Consider the following 13,268-nt stretch of genomic DNA (forward strand, 5'->3'; position numbering starts at 1 on the left):
TAATCTTTGTTCTGTAATTAGTCAGTTGCTGCTGAGAAAACACCTGCCTTCACTATGTTACGTTATGTCTGGGCAAGAACTGAAACTTGTTACAGACAATTTAAATAATTGGGCATTCGTTTGTGTTTCCTTCATCTCTGCTATGATGCCTTATGTATTTCCCCAGAGCACTGAACTTGGAGCACAGCTGGGTCTATATTTGTTCTGGGCAGACAAGTCACTTAATTTTTCATAAAACAGGTGGAGTTACTCCAATAAAAGCAGCCAGAGGTTGAATGATTACTACTAGAAAAGCAGCCAGAGCCAAGCTGTTGGACTTGCTTATTCTGAAATTTCAAATTTGATCTTTTTCTGTGGGACTTATGCTCATCTCGATCCCCTTTTGTTCCAAACCCTCGAGTAGGGGAGCCAGAGGGCCTTAGGGAGGGGAGAAATGGATGAAGACAACTAGGAGTGATCATGAAGAAAGCATGAAATAGAAAGAAATCTACAACCTTTCTCAATGTTATTAAAAACAACATTTGACTATTAAACAAGGGTTTCAGTGGCTTTAGGATGGCCTGAAGCAAGGACCTGCATACCAGCCAGGTCGAGCTGATGCCAAATCCCAACCCCTCCCCTTCTTAAAGTTGTTCAGAAGTTGATCTGATTTCCTTGGGCACCCACTGTAGGAAAGTCGGAGTTGTGTTCCAAGGGAGGTTAACCACCATGACGGACAAAGCACAAAACTCAAACGCAGCTGCCCTGGAGCTGCAGGTCAGGCGCAAGCCCCCTTCCCTAACATATCTGTGGGCTGCACAGCTCCTCGTGCTGGCAGGAGGAAGCAAGCGGCTGGATTTTCTCCACTGCACCACATGGCCCAGGGCTGCCTGATTCTCCTGGTCCCATTGCTGGCTCCGGCCCCTAGCTCCAGAGGTCAGAGCAGGGTTGCAGAAGAGGATGAGCCTGACACAGTGCATTCACGGGTGGAGCAGCAAGGGCAAGAGGAAACCAGATGTGTCCTGAGGGAAGTTCCTGCCCGGAGTGCGCAGGGAGGTGGCGCAGTCCTGGAGGCAAGGACATGCAGCTGAGATGTGGGAGAGGAGAGGGGAGCACCTCACAGCACCTTGCTGACAGCTGGAAACCAGAGGCAGCGGGGTTTAGTTTGCTGAAAAAGAAAAACAAAACCCACCTACTCTAAAGGCACCTCCTTTGTTGTGTGAGTGACATAAACCATTAAGAAAGAAGTGTGGAAAGCCCCGCTTCTCTCGCTTGACATCAAGCCACACAGTCCTGCCTGCTGGAGTCCTGTGTTGGTGGCTGCCACCTGGGTGCATGTGCTCCCCGACTTGGCCTGACCTGCTGCCTTCCCCAGGACTGCAGCTCAGGCCAGGCCCCGGGGTGCAGAAAGAGCCCGTGTCCCTGGAGCCTGAGGTGCCTCAGATGTCCTCAGGGTGCTTTTTGAAGCCGTCAGCCAGAGCACATTGCTCGAGCTAACTCACTGTGGGAGATGGAGTTCTGGGACCTTCTTGGTTTTGGTTCTGCCCTTTGTGCTCCTGCAGAGTGTCTTCCAACAGGAGGCTTACACAGGGCATCAACACCTGATGCTTGCCCGGTGGCGAGGTGCGGAGCTGTGACTGGCAGTGAGGAAAGCTGTGGCAGATACCCTTACTGCTGCCTGTAACACGTACCTGGGGGTGCACAGGCCCCTGGTTGCAGCTTGGGGAAGTTTTTCTTCCTCCTAAATTGCAGAAATGTGACGCATCAAACACTCACTTCCCAAAGCAAATAAACCCGTGCTTTCCCCAGCTCCCCGCCCGTGGCTTTATGAGGACAAACATTGTGTTAGCCTCCCGAAGCCCACACCACAAATAAATAAAAGAATCGCACGGGATTAGCTGCTGCTTCCTTTGCCCTGTGCATGCTGGGGGTGGAAAGAGCATACAGCAAAAACGCTGGACTTCAAGAAACAAACCCAAAGGGGTGGCGTGCTGGTGCCCATCTCTCTGCTGTGTGATGGGTGAGGTTTTGGGCACGGCGCCCACAGCCCGTGTCCCCCTCTTGGTCACGGTGGCACCAGAGACCAGTGAGGGCAGATGCCGCTCCAGCTGGCCAGGCACCGAAACCAAAAAGCAAAGGTGGTTTGGAGCCAGCCTGCGTGGGGAGAGGTGAGGATGCTCGCGGGTCCCCCTGTGCTAGCAGCCCATCCCGGGGGCTGCCTGCAGCTGCTGAGCCTCGGGAAGGAAGGCGAGCGCGTGGGTGTGCGTGTGTGTGCGAGCCTCTCTCGAGCTGCATGAAGCCGAGAGGCTTCCTGTTTCCTTTTTAAGGTTTAACAGAATTTGAAAGCAGCCACCGCCGCGACCTGGACCAATGATCTGGGCAGAGCGGCGGGGGAGTTTCGGCTCGGCGTCTCTGGCGCCCGTTACGAATGCCAGCCTCGCTCCCGGCCCACGTGGAGCCTGCGCTCACTCCCGGTGCCTGCTCCGCTGCCCGGCCAGGGTAAGGTGCTGCTTGCTGCTGGGGACAGATCTTTGCGAGCCGTGTAAAATGCTGAGCGTGGTTCCTTTCTCTGCCGGTCATCTCAATTGCAATTTCATGCATGTTACCTGCTGCAATTTAAATTGCAAAAGTACATATACGTGTTTTTTGCAATGTCCGTGATCCTCGCACTGCTGTTTGCTGCTTGGGCTGGGCTCTGCTCTCGGCTCAGGGTGCGTTATATGAATTTTGTGTTTAAATTGCAAGCAGTCTGCTTGTGGGTGCTGTGGAGATGCAGGTGGGGGAGCGGGGTTCGGAGGGGGATGGCAGGGAGCTGGGTTTGGAGGAGCTGGGAGTCCCTCCCTGTACAGCTGGGGCCACACGGGGTGTCTGGGGCTCTTCCCCTGTCTCCTTCCCGCATCTGGCACAGCCAGGGACCGCAGCCGGGCTGCCTCGAGCCGTGGGCTGACACCCACAGGGCTTGGTCACCATTCTGGGGGGGTTTCACACAGCGTTCACCACCTCTTTGCATACTTCCCCCTGGGCTTTGGGTGAGGACCAGGGGACAGCACTCAGGGCCTCTCCCTTTTCTTCCTTTTCTTCCTTTTCTCATATTTGAATTCCTGGCGCTAAGGGAGAGGTGAGCACACGGTGACCCCAGCCCCAGCGGGCCCCTCAGCATCACCCAGCGCCCATCACGTGGCAGCCCCCGCACCCTCCCGGCCCCAAAACCACAGCTTTTCCCTTGGCTTTCCCAAATCTCCTGCAGCCTCCCATTGCCCTGTGGGGACCACTGGCTCCCCACTGCCGTGTGGCCGCTGAACTGCGGCGCCTTTTCAAAACCCGGCCGGCCCAATCGGCGCTTTCTTCCCCCCAAAGTTCCCTTTTTCGTGTGGCGCGCCCGCTGCCCCGCCGGTTTTTTGGCAACAGTGACCTCTGTCGGCACCACCACCCGGCCCCGCTGCCACCATGCAGTCACCCACGTCTCCACCCTGGCCCCCGGCCTCGCTCCCCCATGGTTTCTGAAGCAGAAATGGGGAGAATCACTCAAATAGTGGAGAAAATGGTAGCGGGGAGCGATCCCGGCTTGCGTCGGGTGAGCGAGCGTCGCCGCGCGCCCAAATTGGCCCCGGCGTGTAATTGCCTCTTGCAGCCAGGGCAGGGATTTCGGTAAACATGCGTGCTGGGGAGCAGCTGCCAGCGATGATCAGAACCGGAGAAAAGTTACCGAAAGGTCTCCCGAGGACAGCCCAAAAACTGAAAACCTGGCGGGGATTTAATTTGTGAACAGCGCAGCTCAGCCTCCGTGACTCATGTAAATAGCGATGTTACAACCACTGACTAATCCTGATAGCACTTTCTGTGAATGTTTAATCTCCATTCAAGTTTCAGATGAGTATTTTTTACAATTAAAAAAAAAATACATATACAGGTGATTTTACGGGAAAGAGGTGAAGGAAAGGTTTGGGCTCTGCAGGGCACCAGCTTGGGGCCAGTTTTGGCCGTGCTCAGCCCATGGAAGCAGCCCCCCTGCCTCCCTGCACTCTGCTCTCACATCTGTGAGGTGGCAGCGGCCATCCCCAGCCCTGCACACCCAGGCATGGGCTTTGGGCAGCCTGGAAGGTGCTGGAAGCAGGAGGGAGAGCGCGAATATCACCATCTGATCCGGCATGCGCGCAGCACGGCAAGGTGCTGGGGATGTGGCCAAGTAGCCAGCATCAGCCCCACTCGTGCTCCCTCCAGCTGTTAAATCCTGCACACACACTCCTGCAGTGGGGCTGGCCGGGGCAAGTTGTGCTGTGCCGTGCTGTGCCGTGCCATCCCGTGCCATGCCAGAGGTCCAGGCACCACTCAGCAGTCAGGGACCGTCCGCAGGTGGCGGCGAGTTTTGGAGGAATGTCACGGCGCAGCGGGCCGGGGGAGTGACTCAGAGGTGCTTCAGGTCTCTGTGGTTTTTCTTTCATGGTTTTGCTGTGACTTAGCGACTTGTTTTTCGCTCCGCGGGAAGGCAGGTGCTGGCATGCTGGGCGGGCGCTCACCGGACCCAGGCTTCGGAGGGCTGGGAAGGGTTTTGGACACAAGACTCTCACCAGCATGTTGTCCATCCCACGGGATCCTGTCCAGCTGCAGGTTTCTGAACAAGGAGGGGTTGATCCACTTGGTGCTGCAGTCTCTACTTGGACAGACAAACACCCCAGAGGTGCCAAAAACCCCGACCCAAGGTGGCGATGCCACTTGCTGGGATGCTCCTGCAGCCCTTCCACCCAGCAGGGGCTGCCAGTGAGACGGGGCTGGGGGGTCCCTGCTGCTAGAAGCACCCACCAGCTTTACTTTTTCTTTGTTTGTTTCCTTCCCCAGATCTTCTTCCCTGGGTTTTGTTTTTATTTTTTTTCTTCTGCCGAGCCTGCACACAGCAGGGCGTTCTCCCACCTCCCGCTGCACCCGGGGCACACCGCCAGCGCTCCCCGGCTGCAAACTTTCCACCAGGTTCTTTTTTTATTTTATTTTCTCTTTGGAAGGAAAATTGGATTTTTGACAGCGACAAAAAAGAAAATATTTACCGAAAAAAACCCAACCGCCTAATTTTTGCAGCAAATGGTCTTTTCATAAAGCTCACCGCGAAGCATGCGCCTGCACGCTGGAGGGGCTTGGGGGTTTCTGACTAATGGCTGTTGAAGCTCTGCCAAAAAACATCTTTTTCCACAGAGCTGATGATGACAACAAGGACTTTTTCTGGTTTTGTTGCAATATTTAGGGGGAAGGAGGCAGGAGAGCAGGACAAGCATTCTCCAGCCTGCAATGCATCCACACGTGCCACCCCCTCCTGCTCCCCGGGCCTGTCAGTGTTGCCATTTCACCCCTAAAACTGAAATTTCACCTTTTTGTGATAACCCAAAGTCAAAATGGCCCAAAATTATGATGTGGAGGGAGGCTGGTGGTGGGGGGAGGCTCTGCCCCACCTGGGCTGGAATGCAGGAGCAATGCTCGCAGGGTGACTTCTGCCCCCAGGTCAGATGCTTCCCACCTGCTGGGTGCGCTGACATCCCAGCCCTGCTTCTTGGGGCAATGTCCGGGTGTTGCAGAGCACAGCACGAGCAGGGCAGTGGGGGCAGAAGGCACCGTGCTTGGATGCCTCCTGCCTCAGCAGGTCCCGGGTTCACTTTGGGGCTCTCCATCCCTTGAGCTGCAGCCAAGCTGGCCAAGAAACGGCACAGCGCTTCCAGCGCAAGGCTCCCCCGGCCGCATATTGAAACCATTAGGAGGGAGGGATCTGGTTCCGCTCCCTCTCCCTTTCCTCCCTCTCTCTGTGATGCAGCGGGCGCTGAGCATGGAGCCACTTGGGCAGCAAGTGCACGTTCCCACAGCCCCTCACAGCTGGCGAAAACCAACCCCCTCCACCCCCAGCAAGAGCGGCTCCTTGGGCTGATATCTGAGAGCAAACGCAAGCGTGTCCAAAAACATCAAGCCCTACCCAATCAACCCTGTTCTCTGCGCATCGCCACCGAGGCCAGGAGCATCTCGGCTGCAGCTCCGCTCAGGGAAGGGCTGCTGTCTGGTGCCAGCCCCTAGTTTGGAAGCAGGGTGGCTCTGAGCAGGGCTGGGGTTCGCTGATTCAGACAGCCCCTGCTCTGCAACCCCTCCGCCACCGCGTGACTAATTCCTGGACTCGCTCTGAATCAGAGAGTAAAAACATGCCGGTAAGGCATTTTCGGGTCGGTTTATTTTCTTGAAACAAATAAGACCCGTACCCCTCGCCGTGCCCAAATTATGCAAAGCAGGCATCAGCAGCAAGAAATGGGGCAGGCATGGGGGCAACACGTAACGGCAGCTAGGGGCGGCCCGCTTTTGGGGAGAAGCCCCTGGGAGCAGGGTGTGCGAGGGCAGCGGAGCTGTGCTGCAGCCACCACGTGCCCGTGGCTGTGCTGGGTTTCCCTGCCCCGTGGCTTCCGCGCCGTGCTGGAGGTAGCACGTGTTTGGGATATGTTTTTTTTTTTTTCTTTCTTTCTTTTCCCTTCTCTTGCTTTTTAAAGAAATTCATTTATCCCCACAAAGCCTGATGTCAGCAACTTTTACTCCCCTCCGCGCCTGACATTTAATAGGTCTTGTTTTGAATGGCAGAAAATACGGCTTAGTAGTTAAATAAGGCAGGAGAGGAAGAGAGGGAACGGCATCGCCAAGAGCAGTAAGATCAGCCAAACCGCAGCGAGCGCAGGGCTGCTCCTCCCGCCCCTGCTGGGAGCTGCCTGCGATCGGGAGCCTCACTGCAGGGCCGCCAGCACTGCTGCCCTGGGGACTCTCTCTCTGGCCCTGCCATTTGCTCGCCCTGCTTCCACCCAGGGGTTTTGCTGCAAACCCTTGGAAACAAGACCTTTCCCAGGGCTTATCCGAGCCCCGCGTGGTCTCTGCCTTCACCCCGCATGGGAGCTTTCCCACTAGATTTGAAAACCAGAAAGCATTCACCCTATTCCCATCCCCATTTCTGCCTTTCGGTCCCAGAAGGGCAGTCCCAGCCTGCATTTTCCATAGCAAAGGACCTTTCTGATGAGAAAAAGCCCCAGTGTTTCCCAATGGGTGTAGCTGGCTGCCAGGGCGATGACCAGGGGCCGTGGGAAAGCCTCCCCGTCCCTCTCCTCCCTATAAACCCCGCACGCTCCCAGACCCATCTGCAGCCAGGAGCTGCAGCGAGGGAGCCCAGCAGGACACGGTGCGGGAGCTTCGGAAAGGTGCGAGAGATCTGTGCAGGGCCGGGCACGGGGTGGGCACTGCATCGAAATTACCCCCCAGGGACACTGGTGCCCAGGTGCAGTGAGCGGGGGCTTCTCCGCTGGCTCTGGAGTGCTGCCGGAGCACTCGGGAGGATGCCAAGGCTCAGCTCTGCTCTGCATCCCCCTTATTTCCTCAGGGGGCTCAGTGCCTCTCCTTGATATTTAAGCATGAACGCTGTTTGGGCAGAAATTGTGCAGGTTTTGACTGCGAGAAGAAGCTGAGAGCTCCAGTCCTTGTCACCCATCCCTGCTGCAGCACCGCCACCCTGCGCGCCGCATCCCGCAGCCAAAGGGCAAGCCGGCTGGGGCAGCTTTCATTTCACCCAGCTGAAATCCGCTTTATGAATGCAAAAGTGTGCTCACGAGCATGGGGGGAAGGCAGACATCCAGGCTAACGAAAATCCTTTCCCTCTGCAGGTGGCTGCAGGCCCCTGCTGGAACAGAAGGCACCTGGGAGAAGGCACCAAGGAGCGCAGCAGGGACGCCGGTGGGGATGCCGGAGGTGCAGCGGGTGAGTCAGTGCCGGCAGCCCTGGCCCGGGCACAGTGGGCTTCTGCCCCTGGTTCCATATCTGGGGCAGGGAGGGAAGCCAGCAGCGTCATGCAGGGCCGGCCCGTGCAGGGCAGGGTGCAGGGACTCGAGATGGGAAATGAAGCCCAGCTCCTTACCTCCCGCGGTGGCACCGGAGGGGCCAGGCAGCGTGGCAGCAGCTCGTCTCTTCTGCGGGAAATATGAGTATTTTTGAGCCTGTGCACTTACAGTAAATGAAACTGGGTCTGTAATATCAGGGCCACGTGATGAGCACTTTTGGTAACTTGGCTCCTGCTCGAGCAAGAGGAGAGGAAAACCCCAGGGAGCGGCGGGGCAGAGGCAGGAGGTGCTGTGCCTCTCCAGGCAGGCACAGATGAGTCAGCGAGCTCGGCTCCACAGGTTGTGGTTATGGTCCTGGCCATGGCCATGGTCATCCCTCGGTGCTGGCCCCACCGTGATGCTCTCCCTTCTGCTTCCTCTGAGACCTGTGCTGCTGCTGCTCTGGGCGCTGTGTAGATTTTGGGGCTGAAAGTGCTGTTTTGCGATGAGCTCAGCTTCTTCCTATGCCCCTAATCCCCCCATGTCCCTGCAGCTGAGCCAGCCCCGTGTCCAGCCACAGAGGGCAAGCGAGGATTTTGAGTGCGGCACTTGCTAATCACAGCATCCCTGAGCGAACCACAAAAGCCACTTTGAGCCTGAGCGAGCGGTTGCATTGTGCTGACAAAAGGGGCGAGGGCAGCGCAGAGCCACTGGCTGCTCCTCACTGTGGTTGTCAATGGGATGGTGGGGAAGGGAAGGGAAGGGAAGGGAAAAGGGAAGGTGCAGCTCAGGCTGGGAGCCCCTAGCTAGGTTTCCCACACCTGAGCCATGCCATAGCCCTGGGGCCATCCTGCAGGTTGGCAATGCTGTGCACCCTCCAAAATGAGGATTTCTTGGGAATTTTAGCCTGCAGGGAAGTAAAATAAATCCTCTGCGTTAGACCAAAGCTGGGTATTTTGGAAATCAACTTCCTGCTGCCCTGGGGCTGTGGTGGGGCATCAGAGAGTGACAGGGATGAGGACGTGTGCCTGGACCAGAGGTGGAAAAAACAGGAACTGCTTCTTCATGAGAATTTAAAGTGAAATCAGTTTAAAGAACTGAGACAGGCCAAAGGGTCGCAGTGAGGCAGGGCTGCTGGCAGCTCGTGCAATTTCTCATCACCCAGCACCGGTTACAGGCAGAGGCTTCACTGACATCCATCTGTCCTTCTGCAGTTTTTTGGGTGAAAGGGAAGTGGATTTGGGCCAGAACTGGAGCTCCGATTGTCACTGCTTCAGGCAGACTCCCTGCCCCGCCACCTCCCCAAACAAGCACATGGGTGCAACTGTGCAGCCGGGCAAGCAATGCCCACATGGAAGAAGCAGGGGAAGGAAAGCTCAATGCTGGTTTTTTTGCCCCGGGCGCAGCCCAGTACCTCCTGCACCAGCCGACTCTCCACTGCTGCTCCCCGGGCGTTATCCTGAACGTTTTTGGCTGTCGTCATCAAGGGCTCAGCCGGGAGGAGGCCGCTCGCCTCTGGCTTTGAGATTTGTGCTGAGCTGAGGCAACGCGAGCCAGGCTTGGTGCTGTCAGATTGCCCGGGAGATAGGGAAGCTGGAGGAGGAATCGCAACTCTTTTGTAACCCAGGGCACAGAAGCACACGGGCGCCCCTTCGACACGGGGCTTTGCCCCAAGGCATTGCCCCTACTCCGCCTGCAGGCTAGCAGCACCCCGGGGCCCTTCAGCTTGGGAGATTTTATTTTAGTGCTTTAAATTTGCCATTTGGGACAAAATCCCGGAAGGAAGCCGGCTCCTGAGGTGCGTGCGCAGTGGGGAGGGAGCGCTCCCGAGCCTTACAACGAGGCGGGACTTGTCCCTGGATGCTGTTGCAATTGCTAAATATTTTTTCCCACCTGTGACAGCAGATCTCATAGCTATATTTTCAAAACTCGAGTTCATCAACCACAATGACAGATTTTACAGTCTGGCATGTAGGAACTTCAGTAATTTCACTCCCGTGTGGAGTATTTGTTTTTCAATGTTATAAAACTCCCATTTGCGGTAAGGAGCTCCCCCGCTGCTACCGGGCTCTCCTACTGTGGGGCTTGGAAATCGGGTGCCTGCTGCTGGAAACATCAGCCCCCCGAGCCACCCTGTCCCGTCTGGAGAGGGGATGGATACAATTAAACTAAAGTGCTGAGCTTCTGGACACAGAGAGGTGCTCGCCACAGGGAAGCACGATTTCTGTTTGCAGGCTGGGACTTCTCAGCGATTTCTGGCAGAGCGCAGAGCGCGCGGTTCTCCTTCTGCCTCGCGTGCTGACCACAGCCTTAGGCAGCGAGAAGAAATGTACTTTCACACGCCGCCGGGTCGCCCGACCCGCATGACAAGGAATTCCCAAAGCATGACAGTGAGTTAATGGCACGGCGCTGCAAAACCCCAATATCGCTTCTGTTACTTTCGTTATCACTCGCGAAATGAAGTGGCGCACAGCAGCGATGCGCAGTGATTCAGCAGAGCCCTGCCAGCGCCCGCTGCTCATCCTCCTGCCCCGTCCTCCAGGCAGGAGAGGGCATGGGGGGGCTCAAAACCCCCTGTTTTGGCTTCTCCCATGGGCCTTTTTTTGCCCTTTTGTGAACTTAGGTTGTAGAAGCTGCTTGATGTGGTGTGCTGAAGTGAATTATTGCCTTGGCTTTCTGATATTTGTATTTGCTGATACATTTATTTTCTGATATATATAATGTCCAATACATACATTTTCTGATACATACATTTTCTGATACATATACTTTGTGATATATCGATTATTAACTAGTGAAGGAATGCTGTGGACACCTCTCTGGATGCATTGTTCTGGTAGCCCTCACTTGTACCAGGCTGTCAGATTTTCTTTTTTTTTTTTTTTTTTTTTTTTTTTTAAATTCCACAGAGCAGGCCTGTTTTTGCCTGACCAGGAATCTTCAAATAAGGGGCAGAATTTTGTGTGCATGGAAGAAACGTGCACCAGCAGCGTCAGTGTGAGCCTCTCTCACCCACTCCTGCTTGGGGCTGTGCTCAGCCTCTTGGTGGAGGTTTTTTCCATCTGTTTGCAGGATGGTTGGTGACTCAAAGTTCAGTCAACTTGCTTTTCACATGTGGCTGGGCACTGGGGGAGCGATGCTCATAGTGTTTTCTTGCTGCTCTCAGCAAGGTCTCCAGGTCCGTAATGGCTTCAGGCACCTGGGCATTACCCTCCCAACCCACGAGGACGGACGAGGAGTCTGCAGGGTGGGTCAAGGCTCGTGTGGTCGCACCCAGACACCCGTGCCTTGCTCGGGGCATCAGCCACACAAGGACCTGGGAGCAGGTTTTGCTGTTTGCCCTGGGATGCCAAGCTGCTGCTTTGGAAGCCCACTGAGAGCAGGGGGTGCTCAGGCTCGCCATGGCCGTCTCTGTTTTTATGTCTCCTCACCAGTGCTTCTCCAGCCCATGCCACTTCGCCGCTCCAGCCGCCTGCGAGCTTTCAGTGTTTTCACAGAATACTTTGCTTTCGTGTTTAAGAGGCTGGAGCGACTCCAAAGCAAACATTGCTAACCCAGAGATAAACAATCCGTGTTGTATAAAAGGCAGCAACTTTTTTCTTCCCCGAACTGCAGCGCTCAGCCCGGGTGAGCTGTGCTTTCCACCAGCAGCCCAGCAAAGCCTGAGAAGCAGCGGCATCAGCGCAGTGCCAACTGCAGAGCGGCCCTCAGCCACATGCACATCCGTCCCTTGGAGCTACAAGCAAATATTTCTTCCACCAACCTCTCCACCCCATCAGCTTTTTTGTTAGCAAAGTCAACATCACAGCTCAGGATTCCTTGATCCAAGACCATCGGCCAGTGTCCCAAAATCTGTGCTCCTCTCAGGCCCTGTGCCTGTGCCAAAAAGCCCCTGTGACCTCCTGGGGCTGCACAGAAAGTTGTTTTCTTTCTGGGTGCCCAGAATAAAAGCACTATATTAACCAATGGTGCCCAAAGGCTCACCATTTGTCCTTGTGTCATTGGCCAGGGGATGATTTGCAGATGATAACGTGAGCATGGGAAGTTTGCTCGGCACAAGCTCGTTGCCTGCAGCTGTGCTTGCACACAGCGGCAGTGCCCCCTTCCAAGAGGCTGCGGTGACCCAGCATGGTGGCCAAAATGGGGCTGAAGACATCGCTGGTGGAGCCATGGACAGCTTGCCACGATAATTTTTTGCTAGCAGCATTGCTACTATGAAATAATAATAATAAACCATAGAAATGGGCAATGAGCACTGTTCTCTCTGGCAGGAGCGGTGTGTAGCTTCCAACATACGAGGCAGCAGCAGAAGTGCTTAGAGTGGGCTATATGGAAGGAGCTGGAGCAGGGCAGGGGCGTCCCACAGGGGGGCAATGACTCTGCATGCTGGCCCCCCGCCCCTTGCCTGGCCCCTGCCTGTGAGGCTCTGCTGCAAAATGGAGAAGCCGGGGAGCCCTCGGCACAGCCCCACTCCCGGCACCGGCCCCAGCGCAGCACCGAGCTGCTCTATAATGGGATGTGGTTTGACCCCAAGTGGGAGGGTTTAGCCTTATATACCATTTATTTGCATACCCTTGTCTGAAATGAGTGTTTCAGGACAGTTTACTGGGGCTTGGTATCCCAAACACCCACCAGAACAAAACCTGCCGCCGGGCCGTTTCAGACAGGGTGGCGAGGCGGTGTCTGGCTGTGTTATCACCGCGCACATCTCGCTGGCTCAGATGCAGACGTGCCGTGCCCTCCAACGCAGAGGCGTTCACAGGGCTCTCGCCGCAGGGCCGCCCCCTCCCTGGCCCCCACACTTTGGGTGCAGCACCGCGGTGTTCGCCGGTGTTGCCTGCGTCCCAGCCAGCACCGAGAGCGTGCCAGGGGAAGTGGGAGCACGGCCGCAGGCGAGGATGCACACGATGCCGAGCGCAGGGACACCGCTGTTCCTCCGCAAGGTTTTCAGCTGATTTTTTGTTTCCTAAAAGAGTTTTGTAAATTGTTTATCAGCCTGGTGATAGGTGCTCTGTATGCATAAATATACATGTGTATATTTTTATAGGTATTTACATGAAATGAGGACGTGCACGTGCCATCAGTGGAGCGCACGTAACGCTGGGCAGCAAGGCAAGGCTGACGCGTGCTGCCAGCACAGGGGCTAATCCCTGCCATAAACTTGTGCTCTGAAAGCATGTTTTTTTTCACTGTCTGTGTACTCGAGATCTCAAACGATTTCAGAATGACTCAGAAACAAGGGAACAGGCTTTGCTGAAAGAAAGCGCTGGGCTGGAAACGCTGCTGCTGGGGTGGATGGGGCAGGGAGCTGGCTCCTCCTGAAAACAGCACGGAGGTGGTGAACACCAAGGCAGGGGTGACTTTCGCAACCCCATGGACAGAATAGGCTCCAGTTTGCCTTTCTGTCTGCATTTTGTTGTCTGTGCCTGGCTTTTTTGGGGGGATGGAATTTAAGGAGAGCAGCACAGACACCTT

General features: G+C 55.7%; 1 protein-coding gene across 3 annotated transcripts in view; it reads left to right on the forward strand.

The window, feature by feature from the left end:
- Positions 1–2,015: 2,015 nt before the first annotated feature.
- LOC311434168 (uncharacterized protein) overlaps positions 2,016–13,268 on the forward strand; it is a 28,261-nt gene continuing 17,008 nt past the window's right edge. The window contains exons 1-3 of one of the 3 annotated variants that reach the window (XR_014691304.1): positions 2,016–2,147; positions 2,307–2,478; positions 7,641–7,734. Coding sequence is in view for 2 of the 3 variants with exons in the window: in XM_084514125.1 (XP_084370251.1) it covers positions 6,876–7,181; positions 7,641–7,734 (400 nt within the window). In the remaining variant the exon portion in view is untranslated. Of the gene's footprint in view, positions 2,148–2,306; positions 2,479–5,291; positions 7,182–7,640; positions 7,735–13,268 lie in introns of those variants that run through there. The other 2 variants (XM_084514126.1, XM_084514125.1) reach the window with 2 other exon arrangements.

Source organism: Aythya ferina (genome assembly GCF_964211825.1).
Source record: "Aythya ferina genome assembly, chromosome: 3".
In the NCBI taxonomy this organism is placed as follows: Eukaryota; Metazoa; Chordata; class Aves; order Anseriformes; family Anatidae; genus Aythya; species Aythya ferina.